General features: G+C 41.2%; 1 protein-coding gene across 1 annotated transcript; it reads right to left on the bottom strand.

The window, feature by feature from the left end:
* Positions 1-11,407: 11,407 nt before the first annotated feature.
* On the bottom strand, positions 11,408-13,332 carry LOC129837265 (transcription and mRNA export factor ENY2-2). The gene is made up of 5 exons (XM_055903285.1): positions 13,220-13,332; positions 12,769-12,846; positions 12,606-12,676; positions 11,978-12,052; positions 11,408-11,843 (listed from the first exon to the last, which is right to left on the bottom strand). Exons 2-5 carry the CDS (start codon positions 12,834-12,836, stop codon positions 11,770-11,772), a joined length of 288 nt encoding a protein of 95 aa, XP_055759260.1. The 5' UTR covers positions 12,837-12,846; positions 13,220-13,332; the 3' UTR covers positions 11,408-11,769.
* Positions 13,333-14,491: the final 1,159 nt, after the last annotated feature.

The raw sequence follows: 14,491 nt of genomic DNA, 5'->3' as shown, positions 1-14,491 counted from the left end.
TTTGGTTCAGTACAGTTTTGAGCAGTTTGATTAAGTGATAGTTAATCGGATTGTTAACAAATTTCAAGAAAGTCATAGCAAAATGAAAGTGAATATTGCATTTAGAAAAAAGGAGATACTTATCCCAATTGAAAGAGGGATTTGGTGCAGTGAACTCAGTCAATTGAAAAGGTGCTTAGAGTTTTTAAACAAGAGCCATTTTGATGATCTGTATTGATTTTTATGCTTGTGAGTTGTGAAAATGTACCACATACTTGTCTAAATTGCACCAAAGGGATTGAAAACATGAAGAGAGCCTCCTCCAGAGCGTTTAAGTTGTTCTGCATTAACCCACTACACCAATTCGGGTTGACCTTGTGTGTGTATTTGTGAGTGTTTGTGTTTGTGTGTGTGCCCCCAGCATACTGTGTGTCCCCAGCATACATTTCACTCACAGATCGACAGAGACCGTTAGAAAGTGAGCATTAGAGTAGATGTCCCCCGCAGAAACCCAATTAGCATATTCCAATATGCCTGTTTAAGCTAGAGATGTCTGTTTTTTTTTGTTGCATGGGCTACGACTCAATTATCACGTCCGCCGATGTCGGAATCTGCGGTCGAAGGTGGCTGAGCTATAGCAGCTCTGTTTGTCAGACCAGGAGGCATCCCGAAAATTGGTCTTCTCAAGAAAACATCTGTAGGGTCCGAAGGTAACCCGGTGGCAGGCCGAAAAATGAATGGAAGAGAATGAGGCATTTCCATGTCAAAGGTATACAGATTTTTTTAAATCTGAGCTTTCTTATATCTCTCAGATATAGGACAGGCACTCATTCCTTTTCATTTATTTTTGGACTGTTTTTCCATGTATGAATCTGGTAGTCAATGCTTTTTATGGACTAATAGTAATAAGGCTAAATTTTTACCTACCTACAGGGGTCCTAAAATGCCAAATAAAATAAGATGAATAATCCTTGGTATGATCATCTAAAAACAATTCCACATTTTAGCTTCGTAGAAACCCAGCCCCAGGTGCATTCCTCCTCGCGTCTCGTTATAATAACCCCTGTGTAGACTGGGATTACTGGGCATTTTCAGACAAGTTGTTACACAACAACAACAATAGAGAGAAGCTCCCTCAGGACCCCTTTCCTCTCAATTACCCCCTCAACAGCTTCCGGATTGCCTCCCTGATTGGTGCGGCCTATATTCAATCTCTGACCTTTTACTGAGGACATAGGACCATTAAGGACATGGGACCTACTGTATTTATGTATACGGTTGCAAACGGAGGGTATATTACTGTAAACATTCTACATTTACCGGTAAACTACCCCAATGTTGGCATCTTTCAAGGATTTTAGGCAATCTATCACGAAACATCTAGTGGCCCTTTTGGGTACTACCGATTATCACAGGTGTCTGTAATTATCTCTGGCTCTCTCTCTGGCCGTATGACATGTAAAATATATGAAATAATAAAAAAAATCAATAGAAAATGTAATGACAAAGCTGTAAAACATTATCCTTAATATAAACCATCAACTTAGTGAATACAATTGGTGTTTAGTATGAGGGTTTCAGCATGAAATATCCTTTATATATTTGCTTGAAAATAATGCCATTGATGATTAGGTACTTTTTCATTAATTAGGCTAGTTTCTCTTGAACCATGTGATCTATCTACTAGAAACGCATAGACAATATGGACACAGATCAACGTTTTTTATTCTATATATGGGTACATTTGAAAAAAGTGATTCAAGTATAAAAGCTACGATAGATTGCCATAGATTTTCTGATAATTACCCAAATTACTAAAGATTCCGGTAACTTTGGTAAATTACCGCAAGCTATGCAACCCTATTTATTTATCAAGGTTGACGTCAATTCCATTCCTAATCAGTCAACTCAGAAAGTAAACTGAAATTCCCATTCCAATTTCCTCCTTGCTTTCCAATCAGGAAAATTCTGTTTACTTCCTGAATTGAAAATGAATTGACCCCAACCCTAGCATGTACAGTATGTAGTAGTGTAGCCACCTCATGTCAATAAATAATTGAGTCTCACGATGAATGCCCATGGAATGCTTGTATGGTTGCCCACTGATAAACTGTAAGTCCAAGCAAGGTCCAAACCTTATCAGTGTCGGACTTATCTCCCATACCTCAGACCCAGATGAACTTTAAGATAAAACTGATCCCCTATTGTAGATTCTATGATGCCATTTTAACAATAGCACACAAAAATCAGCACAAAAGATCCATTTACTTTGGCATTCATTACAAGCGTATTGTTTTTGTGTTACACTGTAAACTATTATACCTAGCGTTTGATCACGTTTTTATTTCATCCAAGGATATCATTTTTGCAGACTGACTCTCCTACAATCTCTGAAGGATGGAACAGGGTGGGTGCCCTAAAATACCTCCCTAATTTGATGTGACCTGATTCTGAGAAATCACTTATTATGTCTGTGCAGAGTGCAGGCATACTGAAGGCTACATTCATATAATGTATGTGTGGGCGGAGGTCTACTCCCGGAGCTGTTGTGAGAACGCTGGACGATCGTGACTCAATAAAGAGAGAGAAAGCAGAGAGGAGAGTAGGAAGAGTGGAGCGCCCCATCCAAGTTAGGCCTATTCTACTCCAGAGTGTACTCTGGGTGTACTCTTTTGAAACTTCACTCTGCGGATGTGAGGCTGGGCTATTTCCCCCTCTATTTCCCTCTCTTTCCTTTCTCTACCTTTCTTTACCTTTCTCTGTCTTTCTCTCTATCTTTCACTCTGTGTGTTTGTATGTCTCTCTCTCTCTCTCGCTCTCTTTCTCTGTCTCTCTCTCTCTCTATCTCTCTCTCTCTCTCTCTCTCTCTCTCTGATTGTATGTCTCTCTCTCTCCTTCTTTCTCTCTCTCTCTCTCTCTCTCCCTCTCTGATTGTATGTCTCTCTCTCCTTCTTTCTCTCTGTCTCTGTCTCTGTTTCTCTCTGATTGTATGTCTCTCTCTCTCCTTCTTTCTCTCTCTCTGTCTCTCTCTCTCTCTCTCTATCTCTCTCTCTCTCTCTCTCTCTCTCTCTCTCTGATTGTATGTCTCTCTCTCTCCTTCTTTCTCTCTCTCTCTCTCTCTCTCTCCCTCTCTGATTGTATGTCTCTCTCTCTCCTTCTTTCTCTCTGTCTCTGTCTCTGTTTCTCTCTCTGTCTCTCTCTCTTTCTCTGCCTTTCCTTCTCCCAGCCCTCCCTCCCTGCTCCCCGGCTCACCATTGTTGTGTTGGAAGTACCAGCGTTTTGACAGCTGTGCTTGGATCGCTGTGACGGCAGTCTGGAGGGAAGGGTGTGTATGTCTGCCTGAGTGAGTGTGTGTGAGGCAGGTTAGCGTTTTTTCCTCGTTAATCTTGTTCTGGAGGCAGCTCAGAAGAGTGGTCACTCTACCCAGTTGTTCCAAACGTCAAATTTCAAAGTGTCAACTCTGAACTTTTAAGGTTAGGCATTAAGTCGGAATGGTTAAGGTAAGGGTTACGGTTTAGGATAGGCTTGAATAAAATATTTAAAACAACTTTCTATCGCTGGATTCAAACTTGCAACCTTTAGGAATCAGAGGTAGTTGCTCACGCCAATCTGCCATCCCCGTCCGCAACGTCCTAGCAAAACCAAAACCTACTTGAAGGTAACAGCACTCACTGTTGCCCCTAGTGGCCAGTTTCCAAGTCCTATCCCAACGTCCTCAGACATGGATCGACGTTGAATACTGACTTGTATCACGGGTGACCTGACTGGCACAGCCACAAAGTCATCAAATCTGATTTTAAACCAAACCCTAATCTTAACCCTAACCTTAACCACAATGCTAACCTTAAATGGCCACCCAGACTATTTACACTGACATCCCCCCTTTCTTTTTACACTGCTGCTACTCGCTGTTTATTATTTATGCAAAGTCACTTTACCCCTACCTACGTGTACAAAATACAATATAGCCTCATTATTGTTATTTTATTGTGTAACTTTTTATTAAATTACTTTATTTAGTAAATATTTTCTTAACTCTATTTATTGAACTGCATTGTTGTTTAAGAGCTTGTTAGTAAACATTTCACAGTAAGGTCTACCTGTTGTATTCAGCACATGTGACAAATACATTTTGATTAGAATTTTTTACACCTTCATTTAACTAGGCAAGTCAGTTAAGAACAAATTCTAATTTTCAATGACAGCCTGGGAACGGTGGGTTAACTGCCTTGTTCAGGGGCAGAACGACAGATTTTTACCTGGTCAGCTCGGGGATTCAATCTCACAACCTTGCGGTTACTAGTCCAATACTCTAACCACTAGGCTACCTGCTGCCTCTAACCCTAACCTCAATGCCTAACCCTAACCTTAATTAAATTAAGACCAAAAAACAAACTTTTGTTTTCATGCATTTTTACAATATGGACAATTTTGACTTTGCAGCTGGCCCATATAGCGGAAATCACTTAGTTCTGCCTCCAGGACAAGACTAAATAAACGTCAACCTGCATGTGTGCATGTGAGTTTTGACGATTTATTATGGATGTGAAGGCTTCTTCGGTCTACAATAACTGGGTACGCAAATGCATGTCTGCGTGTCTCTGATCTCTTCGTCTGTGTTCCTGTGACTTTGTACGAGCGTGTTTGTCTTATGCAGGACGTGTATTGTACCTCGGGGGAGGCTGTTACAGGACAGCTCAGTACATGAATACATTTTGCCCCGATTTGTATTGCTGAGATGCAATCTGTCTGGGCATGGGAATAAAGCATCAGGAATGTGTGGTAGGTGCTAGGCATCTAGTGGCTTAGCCCTGCTGGGTCATGGGGAGCACGGCCAGGCCAGCCACACGAAGCTCAGCTGATTCAGCCAGCCACTCAACTCCACACACACATGGGGACAAACGCTCACCCAGGGATCCTGGGATGTGACAGGTAGAGGGCATGGAGGAGGACCATCACAACAACAAACATGATGATAATGGATTGCGTTTATACGACGCCCCACCGGGCATCATATAAACATCGTTTCCACTTCAATTCAATGAAGTGACATTGAACCAACGTGGAATAGACGTTTAATTGACGCCTGTGGCCAATAGGGATCTTCAAGGTGATCAGAGGGTTTTTGTACAGCGCAAATTCAACTCATCCACTACGTGACAATGATGCTGACTGATGATAGTGATTCGAGAGACGATAATGATAATGGTGTAAAACAGTATACCTAATCGTGGGTAAGGCCTGTTGTGCATAACCATTATCACCACTCGTCTCTCTCTGTCTCTCTCGGAGAGATGATGACTATTTGTCACCGTGTCTCCGACTCAACACCGTCACTGTCAACAACATCAGCCGCCTCCAGGCGGTGTTCGGGTAATGCCACGGCACGCGTTGAGATATCTGGCTTATTACGCCATGTTCGCCGATGGCGTCACAGCAGGGCCGTAAAACTCACACACCTCCTAGAGGCCAGAGACTTTTATTGCAGGTGCTTTTCCTCCAGTTTACTCCCCAAACACTGACATCTTATCAGCTGATTAGAGGTGCTCAGGAATATTTGCTAATGATTAAAGGCAGGAGTGACATAACCGCAGTGTTGACGTGAATTCCAGTCGAGGCGCTGAATGAATAGAGTATCACATCGTTGTCGTTAGAAATCCTTCAAACTGTGTTGACCTGGGATTCGAAAGCGAGAGTAAACAAGGCCATAACCGCAGTCCAACCAGGTGTTTAAGTTTGGATCTTCCCCCTGTTGTTTCTAGGACAGACATAACATATGGTAGTAGGAACCAGGAAGTGTTTCTTTTTTTCCCAAGCTTGTCTAAGAACCTCATAAAAGCACAGGACATCCTGCGGTCGTTTTAATGACACGGCACACATTGTAATCAAATGAGTCAAATAAACACTCCTAGTCATGCCATCCAATAAACTGGGTCTACCTAAGAATCACATTGTTTTGGATCTGATGAATGACTGTAGTATGTGGAGGGATGCTGCTCCGGGTTGAAGGACACACACACACACACATTTGCAGCAAAACCAATATGCGACATATGTTGGATAAAAGAGATATTTGACACTAGTCATGATATTTAAAAATGGCAAGAAGACAGCTAGTTAACCGTAGCAGTCGTACAGTAAAGCATTTGGTTTATTCTTAAAACTTTTATATCTGATTTAGGGGCACTCAGATTTATTCGATGTATTCTCAATGAGCGGCAGGAAGGAAAAGCTACTAGTTAGTAGCTGTGTGTTTAACCAAGAGAGTCTCTGTGGGTTATCTGTTATGCATCGCCATCATCTGGTTGAAATGGGTAGTTGCTACTTTGGTGGCAGCTCTCAGCATTTGTTTTTCAATAGCTTATAATTGGTATTGAGACATAATGTACCAAGACATTAATGTGTGTTTCTTGGAATCAAACAAATAGTTGTCTGCCAAATACAGCAAAATACCAAATTGGCTTAAAAGCAGTGTGAGTTCCACAGTAGAGCTCAAATTAGCATAAACAGATGTCTCACAAATCTTACTAATGTGGTTGAAAAACATTTCCCTGAAAAGGTCAACATGTTGACATTGTTCTCTGATAATTATAACGTCTGTTTTTCATTTAGCATTGTTTACAGAAATGTCCCATTCATAATTGATTTAAATGTTATGTTGCTTTCTTGAGGATATGGCAATAAAATAGTCCATAAAAAATGCCATAGTTTCAGCTGGGTAATATAAGCCGTTAAAACATCGACATCAACAATGCGGCTTCGTGCATAAGAACAATACAGTCAGAAAGATCCAAATCCTACACTGTATTACTGAGTAAAGTAAAGTAAATACCACTCCATTAGTCATTGAATTGATATACTGTATCCTATGTGATCAACATTGACTATGATGTATATGCTGCTGCACGTCTCCTGGTTGCATACCAGTATTCACTTTAATTGTTGCTATAGATACCCATACCCCCCCCCCCCCCCCCCCTCTCTCTCTCTCTCTCCCTGTCTCTCTGTCCCTCTCTCTCGCTCCGTCTGCTCTGTCTGTGATTTAAGGAGCCACATAAAGCCTCCTGGCTACTGTTATGACCCAGATTACACCGCTGCACTCACACTCACATGCTTTGGCTGCCGCTGTTGTCTGGGAGCATGGTGTTTGCCTGCTCCAGCTGAGAGGAGATGACCCACTGGGATTTTCCCATGATGATAACTAGACTGTTGCGGGCAGTGGAGGCAGTGGATCAGGGCCTAAACTACTGCTCCCGCCCCCTCCTCCATTCCCTTTCCCCTCCTCAAGTCATGATCCGGGGGGGGAGACAGAAAAAGTGAGAGAGAGAAAGACAGAGAAACAAGGTTCCACTGATAGCGGCTGTTTGCATAGCCACTGCCACTTCCTTTGATCACGTCGCTGTGGGGAGCGGGGGGTCGTGTGTCGCTGCCAAAGGTCAGCAATATATTACGCTTCTAAAAGTGATTACTGAAATTCTTAAGTGAAACCATTCTGCTGCCAGGGCATGCTGTAATCCCCCGTGGCGTTGTCTGGGATGCATGGGGGCCTCCAAGAATCCTTGCGACCGGGCCGACCGGCTGCGGCCTCTCTCTGGTGTTTTTTATCAGCACAGAGAGAGAGAGCGAGAGAGCCCCAACATGGAAACATGCGGTATCCAGTTGCAATATCAGCGAGTCAGAGAGGTAGTGTCAGGAAATAGAACACGCACACACTTCAAAGGCCAGAGTAGCAGCAAATTAAGCTGGAGCATTGGACATGACAGTAAGTGCCCTGTACATCAGAAACAGGGTAAACAAGCTCTGGTTTATGTTTCTCTCCCTAGTTTTGTTTAGTTGCATGGAGACCCCCCAGCTTTTCCGCCCGCACACTGCTATGCTGTGGGTAGTGTACTAAAATGGGTGAGTGAAATGTTTTCGACTGAGCAAATCGTTGATAATTGCATCAATTGAGTTGCAATGGAATGTACTGCAGCTAAACCTTGCAATTTGCCACCCATGTGTATTGTACTAAAGCGATGGAAAATGTGAGTCTTGAAAGTAATCATTTGAGGACAGTGCATGTCTCTGTAATGTAATAGGCTGCAATACAAGTTCTCCCAATCCATTAGGTGTAGCAAGTAAAGTAACCTCACACAGGTTCTAACAATGAATGACCAATTTAGGCCTAGTCCATTAGAATCGCTTATTAAAAAAAAAAGGGGGAAATGATGCCTACACTGCCTACTCATTTATTTGTGTGTGTCAGTGTTTATGTTTATGAGTGCGCACCCGGACACGCGTGTGTGTGTTTGTGTGTGGGGGTGTGTGCGTGTGCGTGCGTGTTGTTGTGTGTTTGCATTCGTGGGTGCGTGTGTGTGTGCCTGCATGCGTGTGACTACATGTGTACAAGCGCATGAGGACACCTACCGAAAGAGCTGAGACGAAGCCAACATGAGCTAAACAAGAATTATGTGGTCATGCTCTATGAAACTTAATACACATTTGCTGATCATTACCTAAGATTGCTTAGTGTTAACTTTGGCAGACCTGGGTTTGGCTTTTACCATTGAACGGGATGATGTATTTCCTCTTATTTAGTATTTGCACTGGGCTACTGAAGAGAAAGCGAGAGGAGGTATGCCTGTGACTGGACTTGGCCATGCCAGGAATAACAGAGCGGACCTCGCTCCTTAGCCTCATTAGCGTGTGGAAAACGGGTCCCAGAAGACACAACAGGGTGTAAATACGGTTAAAAAGCCCTTCAGACTGCAGTTAACCCCATGCCAAGTTCTCCCTCTTTCCTTAGAGCCAGAATGAAAATGGCATTGACCACGAGCGTTAGGCTCCAAAAGAGTTGTAACCCATGTTGCAAGGTCTCATAAATTTAAGAGAAGGAATTCAAAGAGAATTTCATTGAGCATAGAATTCACACATGCTGATACTATAGAAAGTCAACACCGTATAGGATCATGGGAGTTTGCGACTGTTCGTGACCTTTTGATTAGGGGGGGGGGGGGGGTGTCTACATTAGACTATTTATTTTCTGTGCTTACGATGCTTATGCAATACTAGTAAGCCTACCTTCCATTGAAAAAAAGAACATGTTCACCACCCAAAGGGCATCCAGCCAACTTGACACAACTGTGGGAATCATTGGAGTCAACATGGGCCAGCATCCCCATATTCAATAGTAGGAAGGTGTTCCTAATGTTTGGTGTACTCAGAGTAGATAATACATTCTAAATCTATATTATAATCATTTTAACACACATACACTTAATTGTTTTACCGTTTATGTAATCTGATTCAACAAGTGGACTTACAAAACTCCATTGTGGAAAGTTATACATTCTATATCTATATAACTTCTATGGTGGAGTATTACATTACAGTTGTTACATCAGATCACATAAATGCTAAAACAATGAAGTGCATGCGTGTTAAAATTATTATAATACATATTTTGGATTGACCAGCATACCTTCCTATTCTGTCATCCATGTTAAAAATATTATTTAATTTCACAGTTCTCTTATGTGCTTTGCCTTGCTGCCATGTGTGGATTTTTTAAATAATATTACTGTACCTCAGGTTTGTTTGTACTGTATGATATGTGTTTATGGCACTTACTTGTTGCCAAGTTAGACAAAAGACTACATTGCCCATAAGGGACTCAATATACAGGACCACACTTTTGGCTTAATTAACTATTGACTCAGCTGCTTTCATGCTGAAATGATATGATTCCAATTACTGAACATATCCGCACGCACACGCACACGCACACACACACACACACACACCATTTTCCTTTCTCTTTTTTCCTTTCTCTGCACAGCCACTGCTTGATATCTCCATCAGTGCAGATGATGTCATCCAAGCCTTGTGGTGCTCTTTGCTTTATGATTGGTCTCTCAGAGGCCGCAGACATGCCACACAGGATTCCACCAGTTAGTATGCAGGACCTCTGAGTGGACGAATAGGCTCCATCTGGTGTTGTTTACCTTTGTCTTTACAGTTCAAGCTTTATGATCTAGCCTATGTCCTTCTTTCATTTGAGAAGCCGTTCAGATCTTTTCATCTGGTTACTGTTCAGTATCTTGGCCTCTTCAACAGCACTGTGTGGGTCCAGAGTCAAGAATGGAGTGAGAAAGTAAATAGAATCTGTATGATAGTAAATGTGTCATTCACCAGTAATTCTATAGGCAGCGCAGGGCCAGCTAGCGTGTTGAAACCTTTATATATTGGGGGCCCAGCGAGATTGACCTGACGATAACATGGGGATTGATGTTGGCCATTAAAAGAGCCAGCTAGAGTTCTGGGCTCGGGCCTGGGGGGGTTACAGGCAGGCAGCCTCCCTCCCTGGGCCAGCAGCACTGTATATCAGCATGTTGTCACCTGGGCTGATGTCACGGCAGGTCCTTCGGCTAAGAAAACACTCAGTCTGTCTTCAGTAGGTGACCAGTGCAAAGGCTCACTCACTACCTGGTAATGTGCTACTCATGCCGAGCGGTGCCCTGCACGGGTTCACAGCCATTCAAAATGTAATCTATAGCCTATTTGCTATTCCTGGTCTGTAACAAGAGTGGTTTAAACAAAACAAAGTGATCTGAGTCATCTTGTGGAATTGACAAAACTATAAAACTACAAAACAGATCAGAGCCTTACAGGCTAATCTGTGAAAATGTATTTTACAGATGTGATATGAAGTTTATACAGTTGTGTCCAGAATTAGAAAGGCTTACATGGATTGTCTATTGTATTTAAAGTAACAGCCGGGACATTGGGGAGAGGGGCCGTGGCCAAGCTTTTTACAGATTTTCTTTATCCATCACACCATGGTATAACTTTTGTTTCTGAATTTGTCAACCCAAGGAGTCTCCCATATGAACACTTGCTCATTTCACACACTACACTCACAGGACCTTGGAATAATCTGAAAACCCCATCTGAAAAAAGCCATTTGTCCCTTGGTGCATCCATATGAGTTATATCTCTCCCTGTGAACACTCGTGTTTATCTTTTCATAATCTCCCCCTCTCCAATCACAATAGCTCCCCCGTCAGGACCTCTCTGTTACTCTAGGAAGTAAAGCAGCAACAGGGTTGTCATTATGGGAACATGTATGTTTATAAGCACAGGGGATGTAATTTAGTCAAAGGACAACTTAAGTTTCAATGCACCACTGTAGTGTGTTTCAGATTACCAAGGTAAATTGCCCATACAGCTCCATATCTTGAGTTTAAGTAACTTATTTGATTCTTTATTGTGCATATTATTTTACAGTACTTCTAGTATGAGATTAACTATTGGCCAGATACTCAATTGAGTGTCTGAGTATTAAATTAGTTAAATCTACCAAATGTAATCTACACAGACTGACTAACACGGTCTAAAAGCTTGAGTGTCATTGTAAGCCTTATTTCAAAAACAAAACATCGCTTTGAACTTCTTACAAAACCCAGAACCAGCTTTATTACCAACTCCTCTCAAAAGCATTTCTCTAATGACAAACCAACTCAAAATGAGAAGACAATCCACAGATTAAAAATAGCATGTTATGTATTCTAATATAACGTACAGTTATTGACACGTGTCGAATCGTTGCATCATGTAAAGAACTGCCGACGGTGAAAAACAAACATCTTTATTCTTAAAAATCGGACATGGAACAAAGTAATTGAATAAGCCTAAATCATGATGGAAGATTGTGTCACATAGCTAATAATAACAGCATGATGGCAAAAAGAAAAGAAGCTCGAACAACTCTGATAGCAAAAGGGTTTAAAAAAAAAATTCATGTTGGTTCCATTATGTGGCATGCTGAGCCAGGAAGGCTCTTATCCTCTGCAGCAGCTCCTTCTTCACACTATCAGGTACCAGAACTGAGGAGGAAATAAAGATACAGTATTCGGTTCGGGGTTTTGTTAGTAGTGTCATGATCAACTTTTTGAAAGCTATTGAACAGAGGGATGAGAAAAAAGGTACTGTATACACAACAACAAAAAGGCCTAAATACCTCTTCCTTTAGGGGTGATCTCTACCACAAGGTCCTCGACAGTCACGTGCTCCAAGCCCTTTTCTTTGATGACATCTGCAAAACAGTTACTTGATGAGTGGCATGACGCTTACACCGTTTTTTTCACCGTGTCAGTGGCGTCATTCTCAAAGGAGGCACGTGCCCCCTCAGATCTGTCCCGTTTAAAAAATAATAAAACAATTATTTTGTTTAAAATGTTGTTGTTCTCTGTAATACTACTAGCCACCTAGCAATTTATGAAGTTGGCTTTAGCTAGCCCAGATATTCTCAATCTCATAACTAGCTGCCAAGAAGCCATTTCAGGCTATAAATGAAGTTAGAGTAGCTAGTGTGTAACTATTTTAAACGGCAAGGTTGGTAGACTTTAGAAAAGCAAGCAACTACAAAATGTACTAAATGAGACTCACATTCCTTTCAATCTTTTACCCAGAATTTAGCAGAGAAGCATATTCAGTTTAGTAAAATAAAAAAGAGCAGTCAGGACAATACAGACAGATCAAGAGATTTGATGTGCAGAAAGATCAATATAATTTTTACATAGAATTAAGCATAATGATTGCTGGAAAAAATAGTGTTTCAGGTGTTTGAAAAAATGCAGAATTCTTACCTTTGCAATGAGCTTTCAGCTGATCCCTCCATCCGCATTCAGTGAGTTTAGCTCTAAGCAACTCCTTCAATCTGTGGATCAACGAAAACAAGCAAGAACAGTGAGCAATGAGTTGATCAGCCTCCTAATAACGATTTAATAGAAAGTTGTGAAATGTTCTTACCGCTCTCTTTCACCCATCTCAGTTAATTTCTGATTAATTGTTGCTCTCATCTTGGAATCTTTGCTCATATTCTTTTAGCTGCAAAAGTGAGATTCAGAATGAGTTGATGTTGTGGTGTTAGCTAGCTAGCTTTCATTAGTCAACTGCTGAGGCAGGGATCAGTTTAATAGTTAACGTTAGCTAGCTACTGTAACAGTCTACAAACAAGGTGGACAGCTGTCTATCATGAAAAATGTTAGATTTGGGCTGTAGCTAATATTAAATCACTCCTCTTTAGAACAAACTACGAGCAGCATAAACCATTGCTAGGCTTTACTTGCTAGGTATATGCTAACTGTTGACAAGCTAACGTATTTCTGACATTAGCCAGGCAAACAAGCTCGTTCACTATCTGATAAATTGGCGATAACAAGCTACATCGCTATCAAGGACGTAAAAATCTCACACTTACCCAAAACTTTTGATGAAACGTGCATGCTGTTGCACACAGTGCCAATAAAAGTATAACTGGCGAGCTAGTTAGCCACAGCTAATTGTTGTGTCCCACAATGAATAAGGACCCCAGGAAACCGTTGATACCAGAAAAGGTTCCTAACTTTTAATGAAGTACTATCGTTATGCCACTAGGTGGTAGTGTAGATTAAGAACTGAGATTATAACAGACTCAACTCTTACAGATGTGTTCTTACGTTGCCTCTTATTGTACATGTGACCATGAAGTGCTGTTTTTGGCAAGTATTAGATGGTTGCTCAATCCTATTAATATTCGGTAAGAAGAATAACCCTGAGTCTGGATTAAGATTATTTTATGAAATCATGAAACTCCATAGTTGAATGCACTGATCGTCAGTTTGGATACTGCTAAATGACAAAATGTAAAAATACAAATATTAGGACATCAGTTTAGACATCAGGTGTTCTGTTTCTTTATAGCTGTCTAAAAATCAACTTCCATCAATTTGTAGTACAGTCAAAGATACTGTATTTCAGTTTCCAATCTCTGGTGTTGCACCACTTCTAATATGGTGTTGGAAATATTACTTTATTTTGTGACATTTTTATCCTAACAATGTCCATGCCCTACCTGGAAAATCGTCATAATTGTATGGAAAACTATTAGCTCAAGAAATCAAATATTGAAACAACATTAAACTGGTGACCTTGTCAAGAAGTTCTGACCTAATGGTTAAGGTATTGATTTGACAGTCACTGGGCAGGGTTCAAGCCCCGGTCGGGGCTACACCTTGAATTTGCTACTTATGACAACATGTTTACACAGGCAGTCCAATTCTGATCTTTTGCCCAATTATGGTCAAAAGATTGGATGTGAACAGTCAAAAGACCAATAATTGGGTAAAATATCAGAATTGCCTGTGTAAATGCAGCCCATGTGTTTGACACTCTTTTTCAAATGAGTCAAGGGAGAGAAGGATAGGATAACATTGTTTTGCAAACAAGTTGAAGTAATAGAGCATGTGACTAGAAAACAAAGTTAACCAGGCTGAATATGCTGCAGTTTTGAAATGGTATCCTGGGGTTGGTTTGAAGGAGGATCAAACATGATAGTGGATTTTCGAAGACACTTGGCACCGTCTCCTAATATCTTGTGGGTGAACTCCTGCCAACCTTGAATCATTTGTGTTATTTGTTTCCCAGATAAGTTGTCTTGATACGACCCATACCAGCTCACTGTCTGTCAACTGATTTAACTTGTAATATATGC

This window comes from Salvelinus fontinalis, chromosome 38 (assembly GCF_029448725.1).
Source record: "Salvelinus fontinalis isolate EN_2023a chromosome 38, ASM2944872v1, whole genome shotgun sequence".
In the NCBI taxonomy this organism is placed as follows: Eukaryota; Metazoa; Chordata; class Actinopteri; order Salmoniformes; family Salmonidae; genus Salvelinus; species Salvelinus fontinalis.
Note: the sequence above shows the minus strand (reverse complement) of the source record. Positions and strands in the feature narration are given on the sequence as shown.